The 12,964-nt window shown below is 40.3% G+C and overlaps 1 protein-coding gene across 1 annotated transcript in view; it reads right to left on the bottom strand.

The window, feature by feature from the left end:
• The window catches only part of atp1b3b (ATPase Na+/K+ transporting subunit beta 3b), a 34,593-nt gene extending 24,140 nt beyond the window's left edge, over positions 1-10,453 (bottom strand). Inside the window, exon 1 of the mRNA XM_038962060.1 lies at positions 10,152-10,453. Within this exon, the coding sequence (XP_038817988.1) occupies positions 10,152-10,272 (121 nt within the window). The 5' untranslated portion in view covers positions 10,273-10,453. The remainder of the gene's footprint in view (positions 1-10,151) is intronic.
• Positions 10,454-12,964: the final 2,511 nt, after the last annotated feature.

The raw sequence follows: 12,964 nt of genomic DNA on the forward strand, positions 1-12,964 counted from the left end.
TCAAAAAAGTTAACACGTGATTTAATTTAGATTTGTTGCGAAATGGTTAGGTTTATAAAATCACGTTTCACGCCAACGGCAAGGTATAGCAGCAGCTCTTGCTCTGTCTGACAGATTTTCTGGTTAAACTAGGCTCATATCTGTATGCTGTGCATGTGTGATAAAATAAGAATCATAACGACTAACGAAAATACTAGGAGTGTGCCGACATGGCCATACTCGTATATGTACATTGACAGTTGATAGTCGGATCGGATGATACTCGTGATCTAAGAAAACGGAAGTGTTTTAATATGCTTAAATAGGTGTGTGCAAAATACTTCCCTGCACCTTCTCACTGCAAAAAAAGCTGCAGATTAGGAGCAACGTGCAGAGGGGTGTGTGAGTGTCTCTGTGTGTCCTCAATTTGCAGCAGGCAGTCACGTTTGCTGTCACTCAGTCAGAATGCGCATCAGCGTTTCATCTTTTTCCATACCCTTGCTCCGCTTGTTAGATATGATCCACATTGACAGCTTGATAGCAAACGCCCTTGCCATGTGATTTATCATAGTAGCAGGCAGCAGCAATCTAAATGATCATTCCGAAAACATGCAAGGAAATGATGAAGCAAGTGGATGGAGAAATACAGCTTCACTCTATCCAATCAGAGCAGCAGGATCAATGTGCCGCCCGCCCTTCTCTTTAAAGACAGGCAGTTGAGTTTTTTTAGACCGCGTCGAACCTCTCACATGACTAACTGACATGAGAAAGATGCGTGCTGGCATATATAATGGTACTCAGCGATGTGTTTGCTCCAAAAATAACGCTTTGTATTCAGGACATTTAGTTCTTTGCCACGTTTTTTTTTGCAGGGTTTTTTGTGCCTTATTGCAAACAGGATACATGTTTTGGAATATTTGTATTCTGTGCAGGTTTCCTTCTTTTCACTCTTTCATTTAGGTTAGTATTCTGGAGTAACTACAATGTTGTTGAGCCATCCTCAGTTCTCTTCTATCACAGCCATTAAACTCTAATTGTTTTAAAGTCACCATTGGCCTCATGGTGAAATCCCTGAGCGGTTTCCTTCAAATCCGGCAACTGAGTTAGGAAGGATGCCTGTATCTTTGTTGTGACTGGGTGTATTGATACACCACCCAAAGTGTAATTAATAACTTCACCATGCTCAAAGGGATATTCAATGTATGCTTCATTTTTGTTTTACCCATCTAGGCATCTACCAATAGGTGCCCTTGTTAGTGAGGCATTGGAAAACCTCCCTGGTCTAAGTGGTTGAATCTGTGTTTGAAATTCACTGCTTGACTGAGGGACCTTACAGATAAGATTCTGCATGGGGTGCAAAAATCACGTTAAACACTATTATTGCAGACAGAGTGAGTCCATGCAACTTATTAAGCAAATGTTTACTCCTGGACTTATTTAGGCTTGCAAATAGCAAAAGGTTTGAATACTTATTGACTCAAGACATTTCATTTTTTCCATTTTTTATCAATCTGTAAACATTTCTAAAAACATAATTCCACTTTGACATGATCTGTATGGTGTGTAAACCAGTACTATGACACATCTCAATGTAATCCATTTTTAAATTCAAGCTGTAACACAAGATGTCGAAAAGGTCAAGAGGTATGAATACTTTCTGAAGGCACTGTGTGTGATGGTGCGTTACCAACCGCAGCACCGCTTTATCAAATGTTCATATTGATCATTTAGGCTACGCCGTGAAAAACTGTTTTCATGGGACACAAATCCAAAATGTATGCAAGTGCAGAATTGAATGGTTCTAGCCGAAAGAGTCCCCAAACATGCATGGTTCTGCAATGGGATACGCGTAGGCTAATAGACCTACTTCTTCCGTGCGCATTGGTATCCAGCAGTGTAGTTAGGCCTAGTGATGTTGTCAACCATCATCAGCTGACCCAGGAAATATTTTTCTGACAAACAGCTGTTGTGATAGGCCTATAGCACACCTTGCAAAAACAGCCAGTGCGGGAAAACGATGTTCGGAAGAATGTCCAGAATATTTGGATTTCTCATTCGTTGCACCAGTGAAGACAGTTGTGATCAACGTTAGATCCAATACAATACCCCTACATTTAAATTGATTATCTGCCATTGTCTGCTTGATTTACAGCAGGGTCTAATAGATTTAACAGAGGAAGCATCAAGGTAATCAGTAATGTTTTCATGTTTCTGTGCGTCGGATTGGAAACTGTGTCGAAGCTACTGTGCGCAATTGTGTAGGATAGCCTACACTATTGTGCGAACACCCAAAGTATTTTCCTTTTATTATTAAGGACATTTAATGACAACAAATGAGTAGCCTAATGGGCTTAAACAAAATGTACGCAGCGTAGTACCTTCGACAAAACGGCACGTAAGCGATGATCAGGGTGTTTCTTGGGCTACTTTGATATGTAAAGTGGACGAGATGCGCAGTCTGTGTTCGACTTGGTTAAGTCGGAGAGGTCGGAGTCTAACTTCATGGAGAAACTTGTTGCTCAAACCTATGATGGCGTTGCCGTAATGGAATGTATCTGCGATTTGTATTTACAGTTAAGTACCCCCCTGATCCCTGATTAAGAGGGACTCCACCACTCCACTACCAGTGTCAACTCTTCTGTCATGAACTGAAACCATGTCTCATGTGCCCTCGTCCACTGGTACATTGAATGTTTCCTCTCCAAGCACGGTGACTAGCCCCGTCAATGTTCTCTCATTACTGTATGCAGAGTCAATCACATACACAATCATTTGTTTATTTAAACAATACAAAACATACAAACAACATCACACAAACATCAACTACATCACACCTGCCCAGACCTACAGTACCAGTCAAAAGTTTCTACATTGTAGAATAATAGTGAAGACATCAAAACTATGAAATAACACCTATGGAATCATGTAGTAACCAAAAAAGTGTTAAACAAATTATGTTTTATATTCTTCAAAGTAGCCACCCTTTGCCTTGATGACAGCTTTGCACACTCTTGGCATTCCCTCAACCAGCTTCATGAGGTAGTCACCTGGAATGTATTTCAATCAAGTTTGTGGAATTTCTTTCCTTCTTAATGCGTTTGAGCCAATTAGTTGTGTTGTGACAAGGTAGGGGTGGTATACAGAAGATAGACATATTTGGTAACAGACCAAGTCCATATTATGGTAAGAACAGCTCAAATAAGCAAAGAGAAATGACAGTCCATCATTACTTTAAGGCACGAAGGTCAGTCAACACGGAACCTTAAGAACTTTGAAAGTTTATTAAAATGCAGTCGCAAAAATCATGAAGCACTATGATGAAACTGGCTCTCATGCAGACCTCCACAGGAAAGGAAGAACCAGATTTACACCTGCTGTAGAGGATACATTTCATTAGAGTTACCAGCCTCAGAAATTGCAGCCCAAACAAATGCTTCACAGAGTTCAAGTAACAGACACATCTCAACATCAACTGTTCAGAGGAGATTGCGTGAATCAGGCCTTCATGGTTGAATTGCAGAAAATAAACCACTACTAAAGGACACCAATAAGAAGAAGAGACTTGCTTGGGCCAAAAAACACGAGCAATGGACATTAGACCGGTGGAAACCTGTCCTTTGGTATGATGAGTCCAAATTTGATATTTTAGGTTCCAACTGCCGTGTTTTTGTTTTGTGAGACGCAGTAGGTGAATGGATGAGCTCCGCATGTGTTATTCCCAACAAGTGCTCAGCATATGTGGGAACTCGTTCAAGACTGTTGGAAAAGCATTCCAGGTGAAGCTGGTTGAGAGAATGCCAAGAGTGTGCAAAGCTGTCAAGGCAAAGGGTGGCTATTTTGAAGAATCTCAAATATAATTTGATTAACCATAACTTTTGGACTTTATAACATTTCCAGAAGGCATGGATTATTGAGTCATCATTGTTTTACACTTAAGACATGACTCTGCTGCTGTGCTGTAGAATTTGGGAATTTTGTCTCTTGTATAATACATTCTATTCATTAGTTTATAAGGGATTAAGCGTACATGTAAATTCCGTTAACTGTAATTTTGTTAGTTATAATCCAATATTTCCTCCATCTTATGCCAATATCAGTTCTTTTTAAGTATTGGTTCCAATAGTTTCTATTTTTTTCTAAGGAATTGTCAGTTGGATAGGCTCTCTGCAATGTTTTGTATAGCTAACCTTTCATATGAATATCCTTTTCTGACTCAAATAGAATTCCCTCAAGATTGCTCTGATGTCCAAAAGATGTACACATCTAAAATGTGTGATATAAAACTGAACACCTCAACACTTGTCCTGCAATGAAGTCAAGCCTCTGAATACCTCAAGTCATACCTCATACCCTAATTCAAATCACTGCTGTGATCCCTTCCCAACACTGTAAGTAGCCCTCTCATTCCCAATCCCCATAATATTTTTACTAAATGTTTTTGGTTAAAATAATTTGTTTGACGATTTTTTTAAAGCACTTTGTCGTCTTTATGTGGTTTGCGCCTATACCGTGGGTCTCCCATCCTCCAAAAATGTTAAAGTCACCAGCCTCCACGGGCGTAGATATAGGAGAGGAGACAAGGCAAGAAAGTAACTTTAGACTATTGAGATGTCCCCATGTCTCCTCTAGCTCCCTTGCAAAACCTTAAAATAGACATGGAAAGCGCATCTCCCTCTAAGACTCCAATGATCACTGGGACAGAAGATATGGTTGTTTTTTTAAATCAGGGGTGTCAAACTCATAGTTTTGATGCCTGGTACCGACGATCATATCACGCTCAAAATCGCTTAAGTCACTCATTTTCTAAAGTTCAATCGAACAGTAGCTGAATGCCTCGATGCCCGTCTGCTTGCTTTACATAGCAAGCCACGGCCACGTGACTCACTGTCGGTAGGAGCTAACCATTCTCATGAAAGTGGTGGTGTACCTAATAAACTGTATAGGGAATAGGGTGTCATTTGAGGCGCAACCTATCGATCTTCCTCCAAGTGAGCACCTAAACCTGACCAATCTACCACCTGGAAACAACCTGGTCTCTAAAGGCATGCTAAGACAATGCCGTCATATTTGTTTATAGGGACGCACGAGGCGAAGACCTACAAGGGGCATTTTACGCCTTTCTTAACTCACCAACGCGTAAAAGGAACAGCGTGTTTCATTGATAAAGCCCCAGAACTTATTCATTGTTGGCTACGTGTAAGAGCGGCATCACTGCCACATGGCTGCTCCTATTGAGAGGAAAAACATCATTTTTATTCCCACTAACCTCTGTTCCAAATGGCACCCTATTCCCTATGTAGTGCACTACTTTTGATCATGGCCTATATATAGTGAAAAGGGTGCCGTTTGGGTGACAGTCACACAACAACCCGATCTGTTTGCTGCGTCAACTCTTCATCTACCATTGCCTCTGTCCCCTCCCCTCTAGCACTGCCACGAGATTATTATATACTGTATATATTTTTTACTTTGAGACATACTCAGTTCGTACTGAAATCTCTCAATTATTATTTTCTGAGGTACCCCTTTGCCGGTGCACTCATTTATGCACATGGCATTTGTCGATGTCACAGTATGGCCCTTTGAGGTATCCAGACATATGTTTGTGTTGACCAATTGTGTGTGTTTAAGGTGTGTGTCTCAGACCTGTGTTCAAATACGATTTAGGGTATTTAAATTACTTTCAAGACATTTTGAAGTAACTATTTGGATATTTTGTCTTTGAAATTACAAGTAGTAGAATATTTGAATGCACTTGGAAATACACTTGAAAAGTATTGGCATGTATTTGAATGTATTTTTCAAGAACAAATATTGACTCAATGCATTGAACGCATGTCTGTCTGGTCCTATTATTTGAAATAATACATTTGGAAATAAGTATTTTGAAAATAGTTTCAAATATTTGGCCAAATACTGAAATACACAGAAAACAAGAATTTAAATAAATACTTTTGTTGTGTAGTGTGTGCATGCGTGTGTGTGTTTGTCAGTGATAAACATGATGGATAGCTGGAGAAAATAAGCTACAATAGCAGCCAATTTACCTACCCAAGGCTGGCCTATAGGGCTAGATTTAATCCCATTGCGTGTTGTCCGCTATGCACGTTTTAAACGCAATGTTCCCATGTTCGCAGAGACAACATTCATGGTAAAGGCTGTCAGAGAGGAAGAGGGCTGACTCCGCCCCAAAATCGTGTCCCCGCAAAAATAAAGCGAGGTTTGTTGTATGGATATGTTGTATGGCGGTCAACATAAAATTCAATGGCTAATTTGCTACGTAAAACCTATTTGGGCGAATAGAAGTTTCGTAATGCTTAGATTGTTGCGCATGTTGTTGCGCACTGATATTAAGTGGACACACTTTGAGCCAAATTATTTTATATTAGACTTGTGCCTGTTAACATGCATATCTGCAATCTCATTGGCTGAAATGTTTCCGCCTGCTCCAGGCTCCTCCCACCTGCCTTCCACCTTTTCTGACATTTCTTTCAGAGGGGTTGGTTTAAAGCAGAAGTCAAAATTTGGTTGGACCTTGTGTACAATTGACAAAGTGATCTTAATCTTAATTTATTCCCATTGTTAGAATGGAGAGTCCTGTATCTTCTCAGTGCATAGACAATCTTTGACGCTGCATATGTCGGCTCAATCGGAAATTACCTTTACATTTCAATCGCACTATAACGTGGATCTTCCGAGGTCTGGATTGAGTGTAGGCCCTAATCCACAGGGACATAAACCAGAGAGTTGTGCAGATTGAGAGGAATGAGAGAGAGCAAGACGGCCAAAACCTGGATATTAAAGGGATACTTTGGGATTTTGGCAATGATCCCAAAATAACTAGCATTAGCGCAATGACTGGAAGTCTATGGGTATCTGCTAGCATTAGCTCGTAAAATTACCTCTAACTTCCTTCATGGCTATCTACTTCCATGCTAGCAGATACCCATACACTTCCAGTCACTGCGCTAATGCTAGTTAGCGTTGGCTCGCAAAACTACCTCTAACTTACTTAAAACTGGACACAAATACATACAAATGGTATCCACAAGTTTATCTGACTCTGGGGAAGTAGATAAAAAGGCAATGACAAAATACCAAAGTATTCCTTTAACTCGAGTCCAATCCTTTTCTCTCTTCAATAACAATCCCTCTCCCCATCAGTGGTGTAAAGTACTTCAGTAAAAATAAAAAAGTACTACTTATGTAGTTTTTTTGGGTATCTGTACTTTACAATTTATTTTTGACAACATTTACTTCACTACATTTCTAAAGAAAATAATGTACTTTTTTACCCCATACATTTTCCCTGACACCCAAAAGTACTCATTACATTTCAAATGCTTGTCAGTGATAGGACAGGAAAATGGTCCAATTCACACACATCAAGATCTCTGGTCATTTCTACTGCCTCTTATATGGCAAACTCACTAAACACAAATGCTTTGTTTGTAAATTATATCTGAGTGTTGGAGTGTGCCCCTGGCTATCAGTAAATGTAAAAAAAGAAATGGTGCCGTCTGGTTTGCTTAGTATAATGAATGTGAAATTATTTATACTTGTACTTAGTATATTTTAGCAATTACATTTACTTTTGATACTTACAGTTGAAGTCAGAAGTTTACATACACTTAGGTTGGAGTCATTAAAACTCATTTTTCAACCACTCCACAAATTTGTTGTTCACAAACTATAGTACAAATTTGTTGTTCACAAACTATAGTTCTGGCAAGTCAGTTAAGACATCTACTTTGTGCATGACACAAGTAATTTTTCCAACAATTGTTTACAGGCAGAGTATTTCACTTATAATTCACTGTATCACAATTTCAGTGGGTCAGACGTTTACATACACTAAATTGACTGTGCCTTTAAACAGCTTGGAAAATTCCAGAAAATGATGTCATGGCTTTAGAAGCTTCTGATAGGCTAATTGGCATCATTTGAGTCAATTGGAGGTGTACCTGCAGATTTCAAGGCCTACCTTCAAACTTAGTGCCTCTTTGCTTGACATCATGGGAAGATCAAAAGAAATCAGCCAAAAAAATGTGTTTACCTCCTTGGGAGCAGTTTCAAAATGCCTAAAGGTACCACATTTCTCTGTACAAACAATAATATGCAAGTATAAACACCATGGGACCACACAGCCATCATACCGCTCAGGAAGGAGATGCGTTCTGTCTCCTACAGATGAATGTACTTGTGTGAAAAGTGCAAATCAATCCCAGAACAACAGCAAAGGACATTGTGAAGATGCTGAAGTATCTATATCCACAGTAAAACGAGTCCTATATCGACATAACCTGAAAGGCCGCTCAGCAAGGAAGAAGATACTGCTCCAAAACTGCCATACTACGGTTTGCAACTGCACATGGGGACAAAGATTGTACTTTTTGGAGAAATGTCCTCTGGTCTGATGAAACAAAAATAGAACTGTTTGGCCATAATGACCATCGTTATGCTTGGAGGAAAAACATGGAGGCTTGCAAGCCGAAGAACACCATCCCAACCGTGAAGCACGGCGGTGGCAGCATCATGTTGTGGGGGTGCTTTGCTGCAGGAGTTGCCTAGCTCTACCTTCCCCACAGCATCAGTAAGCCTACCATTTTCCCATGTTTGTAGCCTACTTGAGTATAAACCATATTCAAGGGCATGTGTTGAGAAGGAATCAACGGAGCACAATTATGCCACAGTTAACTTGCACAATTACAATCACACACAGATGCCCACCAACACATGCAAACACAATCTTCTGCTTTAAAACTGAGCTACGGCATGTCTGCATTTATGTGCTCAGTATTTCTCTCAAATCTAAAATGGATTTATGCTCCCTGCAACTCAAGACCAGCGTAGAGAGAAAACCCCCACTAATTATCATTGACAGTAGGCTACAAATTGTGTGCCTGCTGTGGCCAATGAGAGAATTGATTTGACCTTGAGAATTTTAGGAGGATAGTTTAATGGGGAACGTATGAACGATAAATAAATTATAGCATGACTGACTGCACGCGAGTAGTGGCCGAGAAATAGCTTCGCTCTATTACTGTGTTGCAGAAACAAAGTGTCACTAACCATAACCTGTCGACATTTTTGGAAACATAGTTTCAAATGAACCTGGATGAGATCAGTGCCTTGAACAATTATATTATTTAATGCCTTCAGAAACTCAACGAAGCGTCCAGATTCCGGAGACCCACTACATTTCACAGTTCTGTGTGTCACAATACTTTCCAATAGTTTATTGTAGAATTTAGCCACACAATATCTGCCTATACCTACTATGAATGAAATAAGAAGGGTGATATGACAGGATGAAACAGTGTATGCATGCCCCATATCCCTTGCCAGCCTCGTGCAAGACTGCTTCTCAAGAGGATACAAGGTGCGTTATAGGTTATTCTAAGAACAGTTTAATGGGGGACGAAAGTGTTGGTAAGGCTACAGGCCGATTATTATTTGGATATATCTAGTATGCTGTAATCCCAGTTTGTTAATTCCATTGCAATTTATTCCGATACATATTAGCCTACTGACCTGGTTAAAGCAGCCTAGATTCGGCCTTTTAGGCTCCGTCATTTTTGAAAATGACAAATCGTTTTAAAATTGTAATCCTCCCTACACTAGTGACCTAATAGTTAATAACTCGCAAATAACTGGGCAAAAAAGCCTATTTCGAGCCATGTGTGGAAACATTGAGAGAAAAAAAAAATGAATGGACACAGTTTAACATTTTTATTCCAATATTTTAAGTCCGGGGACATAAGGAAACCATGTATTCGAGGCTATAGCCATTGCAGTTGATATGTAAAATAAATTCAGTAGATCAGTGACCGTAAGGAATATTTGGTTATAACGGGGAAGGTGCCTACAGAAGGGAAAAAAAACATTCCGATCCCATTAGATCAACTTTGATTGGCTGTTGCCATTATTGCGGCGAAAATCACGACGAACAAACGTCTCCGTTATGTAGGTCTACTTTAAAAAAAACATAGGCTATTTATTGAATGATCAAAATTAATAAACACATTTGCATCCAAGGCTGCATTCACATTGATCAACGATTAAAGCCGGTCAATGAGACTTTGTATGGCTATGAATTGTCACATCAATGGGAAATATAATTGTTTTAATATGCAAACCCGATCAGATCTCGTCACAAACCTGTTTCTTACCCCAGCTTTTAGCGGTTCGGCCAATAAACTCTCCTGTTCGTGGGTTGTAGATAGAATCTTTCCAGGAGGACGTCTGCGGCTTGTCTCCGTCAGCGGCGGGTGTCTCCTCCTTGGTCGACATGGTTGGCTTTGGGTTGTTCAAAATGATGACCGTAGATGGTTAAGAATGTTATAATGCCCAAACGGTCAATTAACGATGGATTGCCTGTTTTATATTAAAAAAATTATCGAGTGTTATTTCCGACCCAATATAGCCTAGTCCCTTCCGGCTACCCTCTCCACACTGCTACAGTACTGCAGCAACTGAGTTGGAGAACTCGCGTTAGAAGCATCTCAGCGCATGCGCACTTTCGGCATTCAAAACTCAGAGGACTGGTTCATTCGATTGGTTATTTATAATCTTAAAAGGTTCTATTGTTTTTAAGTAGGCTAGATTGATTTAGATCAGGGATGGGCAACTTTGATGGGGTGGGGGACACAAAAAAAACTGAACTCGTCATGAGGGGCCACAGTGGCTGTGTGTCTGCCTACCCACATCCATACACCTCCAACCTTGACAGCAAAACATTTTAGCAGCCCCCCTCATGACAGCTAAGAGAAACAATTTATGTTTTAAAGTTAATTTCCTACAATTCTGCACATTTTCCCATGGGGCATAGAGAACATTTTGCAGTTTTAAAGCAAGTTTGCTGCAATTCAATACATTTTGCCATGGGGCGGAGAGAAGATTTAACCATTTCTAATATAACTGATTGTTAATGGGCCCCACCCAGTCGGTAATTCAATCATGCTAACAAGTTTAGATAGCTGGCCACTAGACTAATTTTCCAATCGTAATAATTTTTTGCTGAAATGGGCTAATTGAGTGATTGCAATGCACAACCACATTTAGAAATTGCACCTTGTATTCTATTATTCTAACTCTCAACAGTAAGTTGAGACCCTGACTGTTATTTTGTGAAAATGGCCCCGGCCTATCCCTGGTCTGAGTTGCCCATCCCTGATTTCGATATAGTTCTGGTGAGGATCGAGAAGGCTGTAGGCATATGGCCAATGACTAACCTACTATTTGCAACTGGAGGGTTGCTGTCATCAGGGGTGTATACATTACGCCAATTCTGTAAAACGTTTCTTAAACAGAACGAAACAGGCAGGGGCCTACCTGAACTTGTCTAATAGAAATACATTTTAGTGGCAAAATTGAACAATTTTGCAACTGTTTGGACTAATGATTACACCCCAGTATCCTAGATTACCTCGATTAACTTGTACCCCCCCACACATTGACTCGGTGCCAGTACCCCCTGTATATAGCCTTATGTAATTTCCATGTGTTACTGTTTAAAAAATAAATAAAATCACTTCAATGAATTTAGTAAATAGTTTCATAACTCTATTTCTTGAACTGCAGTGTTGGTTAAGGGCTTGTAAGTAAGCATTTCACTGTAAGTTCTACACCAGTTGTATTCGGCGCATGTGACAAATACAATTTGATGCCACTGCCATCTCCTGATGTTTTGCCCTTGAGCAAGGCACTTAACCCATACACTGCTCCAGGGACGCTGCACTGTGGCTGATCCTGTACTTCCAACCTCTCAGTGTGCATGTGTGTTACCTGGGTGGGTCTCTCCAAGAAAATGGATAATTAGGTTCCTCTTTAGCCAGAGGAAATATTTAGTGGGAGTGAGCTTGCAACTGGAGGGATGCTGGTATCAGAATCTCAGGTGCCTAGTACCATTTGTGACCTTGAAAAAGCCACATCACCACTAACCTGCTCCGGGGCACTGCTCTGGGCTGACCCGAGGGGCTTCCAGCCTCTTATGAAATAACTGGGGTGGCAGGTAGCCTACTGGTTAGAGTGTTGGGCCAGTAACCTGAAAGGTTGCTGGATCGACTCCCCGAGCTGACAAAGTAAAAATCTGTCGTTCTGCCCCTTAACAAGGCACTGTTCCCTGGTAGGCTGTCATTGTAAATAATAATTTGTTCTTAACTGGTCAAATGAAAAAACTATGTATGAATTTATGGATGGATCAGATGCCGAGCCCCAGATGTAAGTGTGAAGTTTTTCAAAGGGTACATTCAAGTAGTCTAAAGTGGTTTCCTCTCCAGTCTCAATGCCTACTCAATTAATCTGTACTAATGTTTTCACCTATCCCATGATTTCAGATCAGTGCAGAGGAAGAGGAAGCTCCTTGAGACTATTGAGGTGCACCCATCTCTAAAACAGAAGGCCTTGGCAAGGCTGAGAGAGGATTTCACTCTGGGGATTTCTACTCTCAAAGGATTACGCTCAAGGATTAAAGAACGGGTCATAACATTTTACCTACCCACACACTTAATAATTTAGTCACCAATCGAACCAACATCTTACCCATTAAACCAAGAGGACATTTTCTAAATCAGTGTTTCTCAATCTTGGTCCTGCGGACCCAAAGGCTGCAGAAAATGTTAAGGCAGTAGCACTAATCAACTCAACATCAAATCAATGATTAGTGGAATCAGGTGTGTAAAACAAAAATGTGCACCCCTTTGTGTCCCCAGGACCAGGACTAAGAAACACAGTCCTAAATAGAAGGCTAACTGACACAAGGAAATGTAGTGTCCAAGAGATAAATACCTAAACTTGGAGAAAAGTCTTCTTGAAAATACTAATTTAGCCCAAATTATGTATATTTACAGACCCAGTCATATCTGCAACCACAAAGCAGAACATTCTAAAAGAGAGTACACACATTTCCCCAAGTGCAATGTCCACTGAGTGGAGGGCCTAACGTGCTCAAGGGTCCAAAGGTCACGATGACACAGAGGTTGTG

This window comes from Salvelinus namaycush, chromosome 23 (genome assembly GCF_016432855.1).
Source record: "Salvelinus namaycush isolate Seneca chromosome 23, SaNama_1.0, whole genome shotgun sequence".
Taxonomy (NCBI): Eukaryota; Metazoa; Chordata; class Actinopteri; order Salmoniformes; family Salmonidae; genus Salvelinus; species Salvelinus namaycush.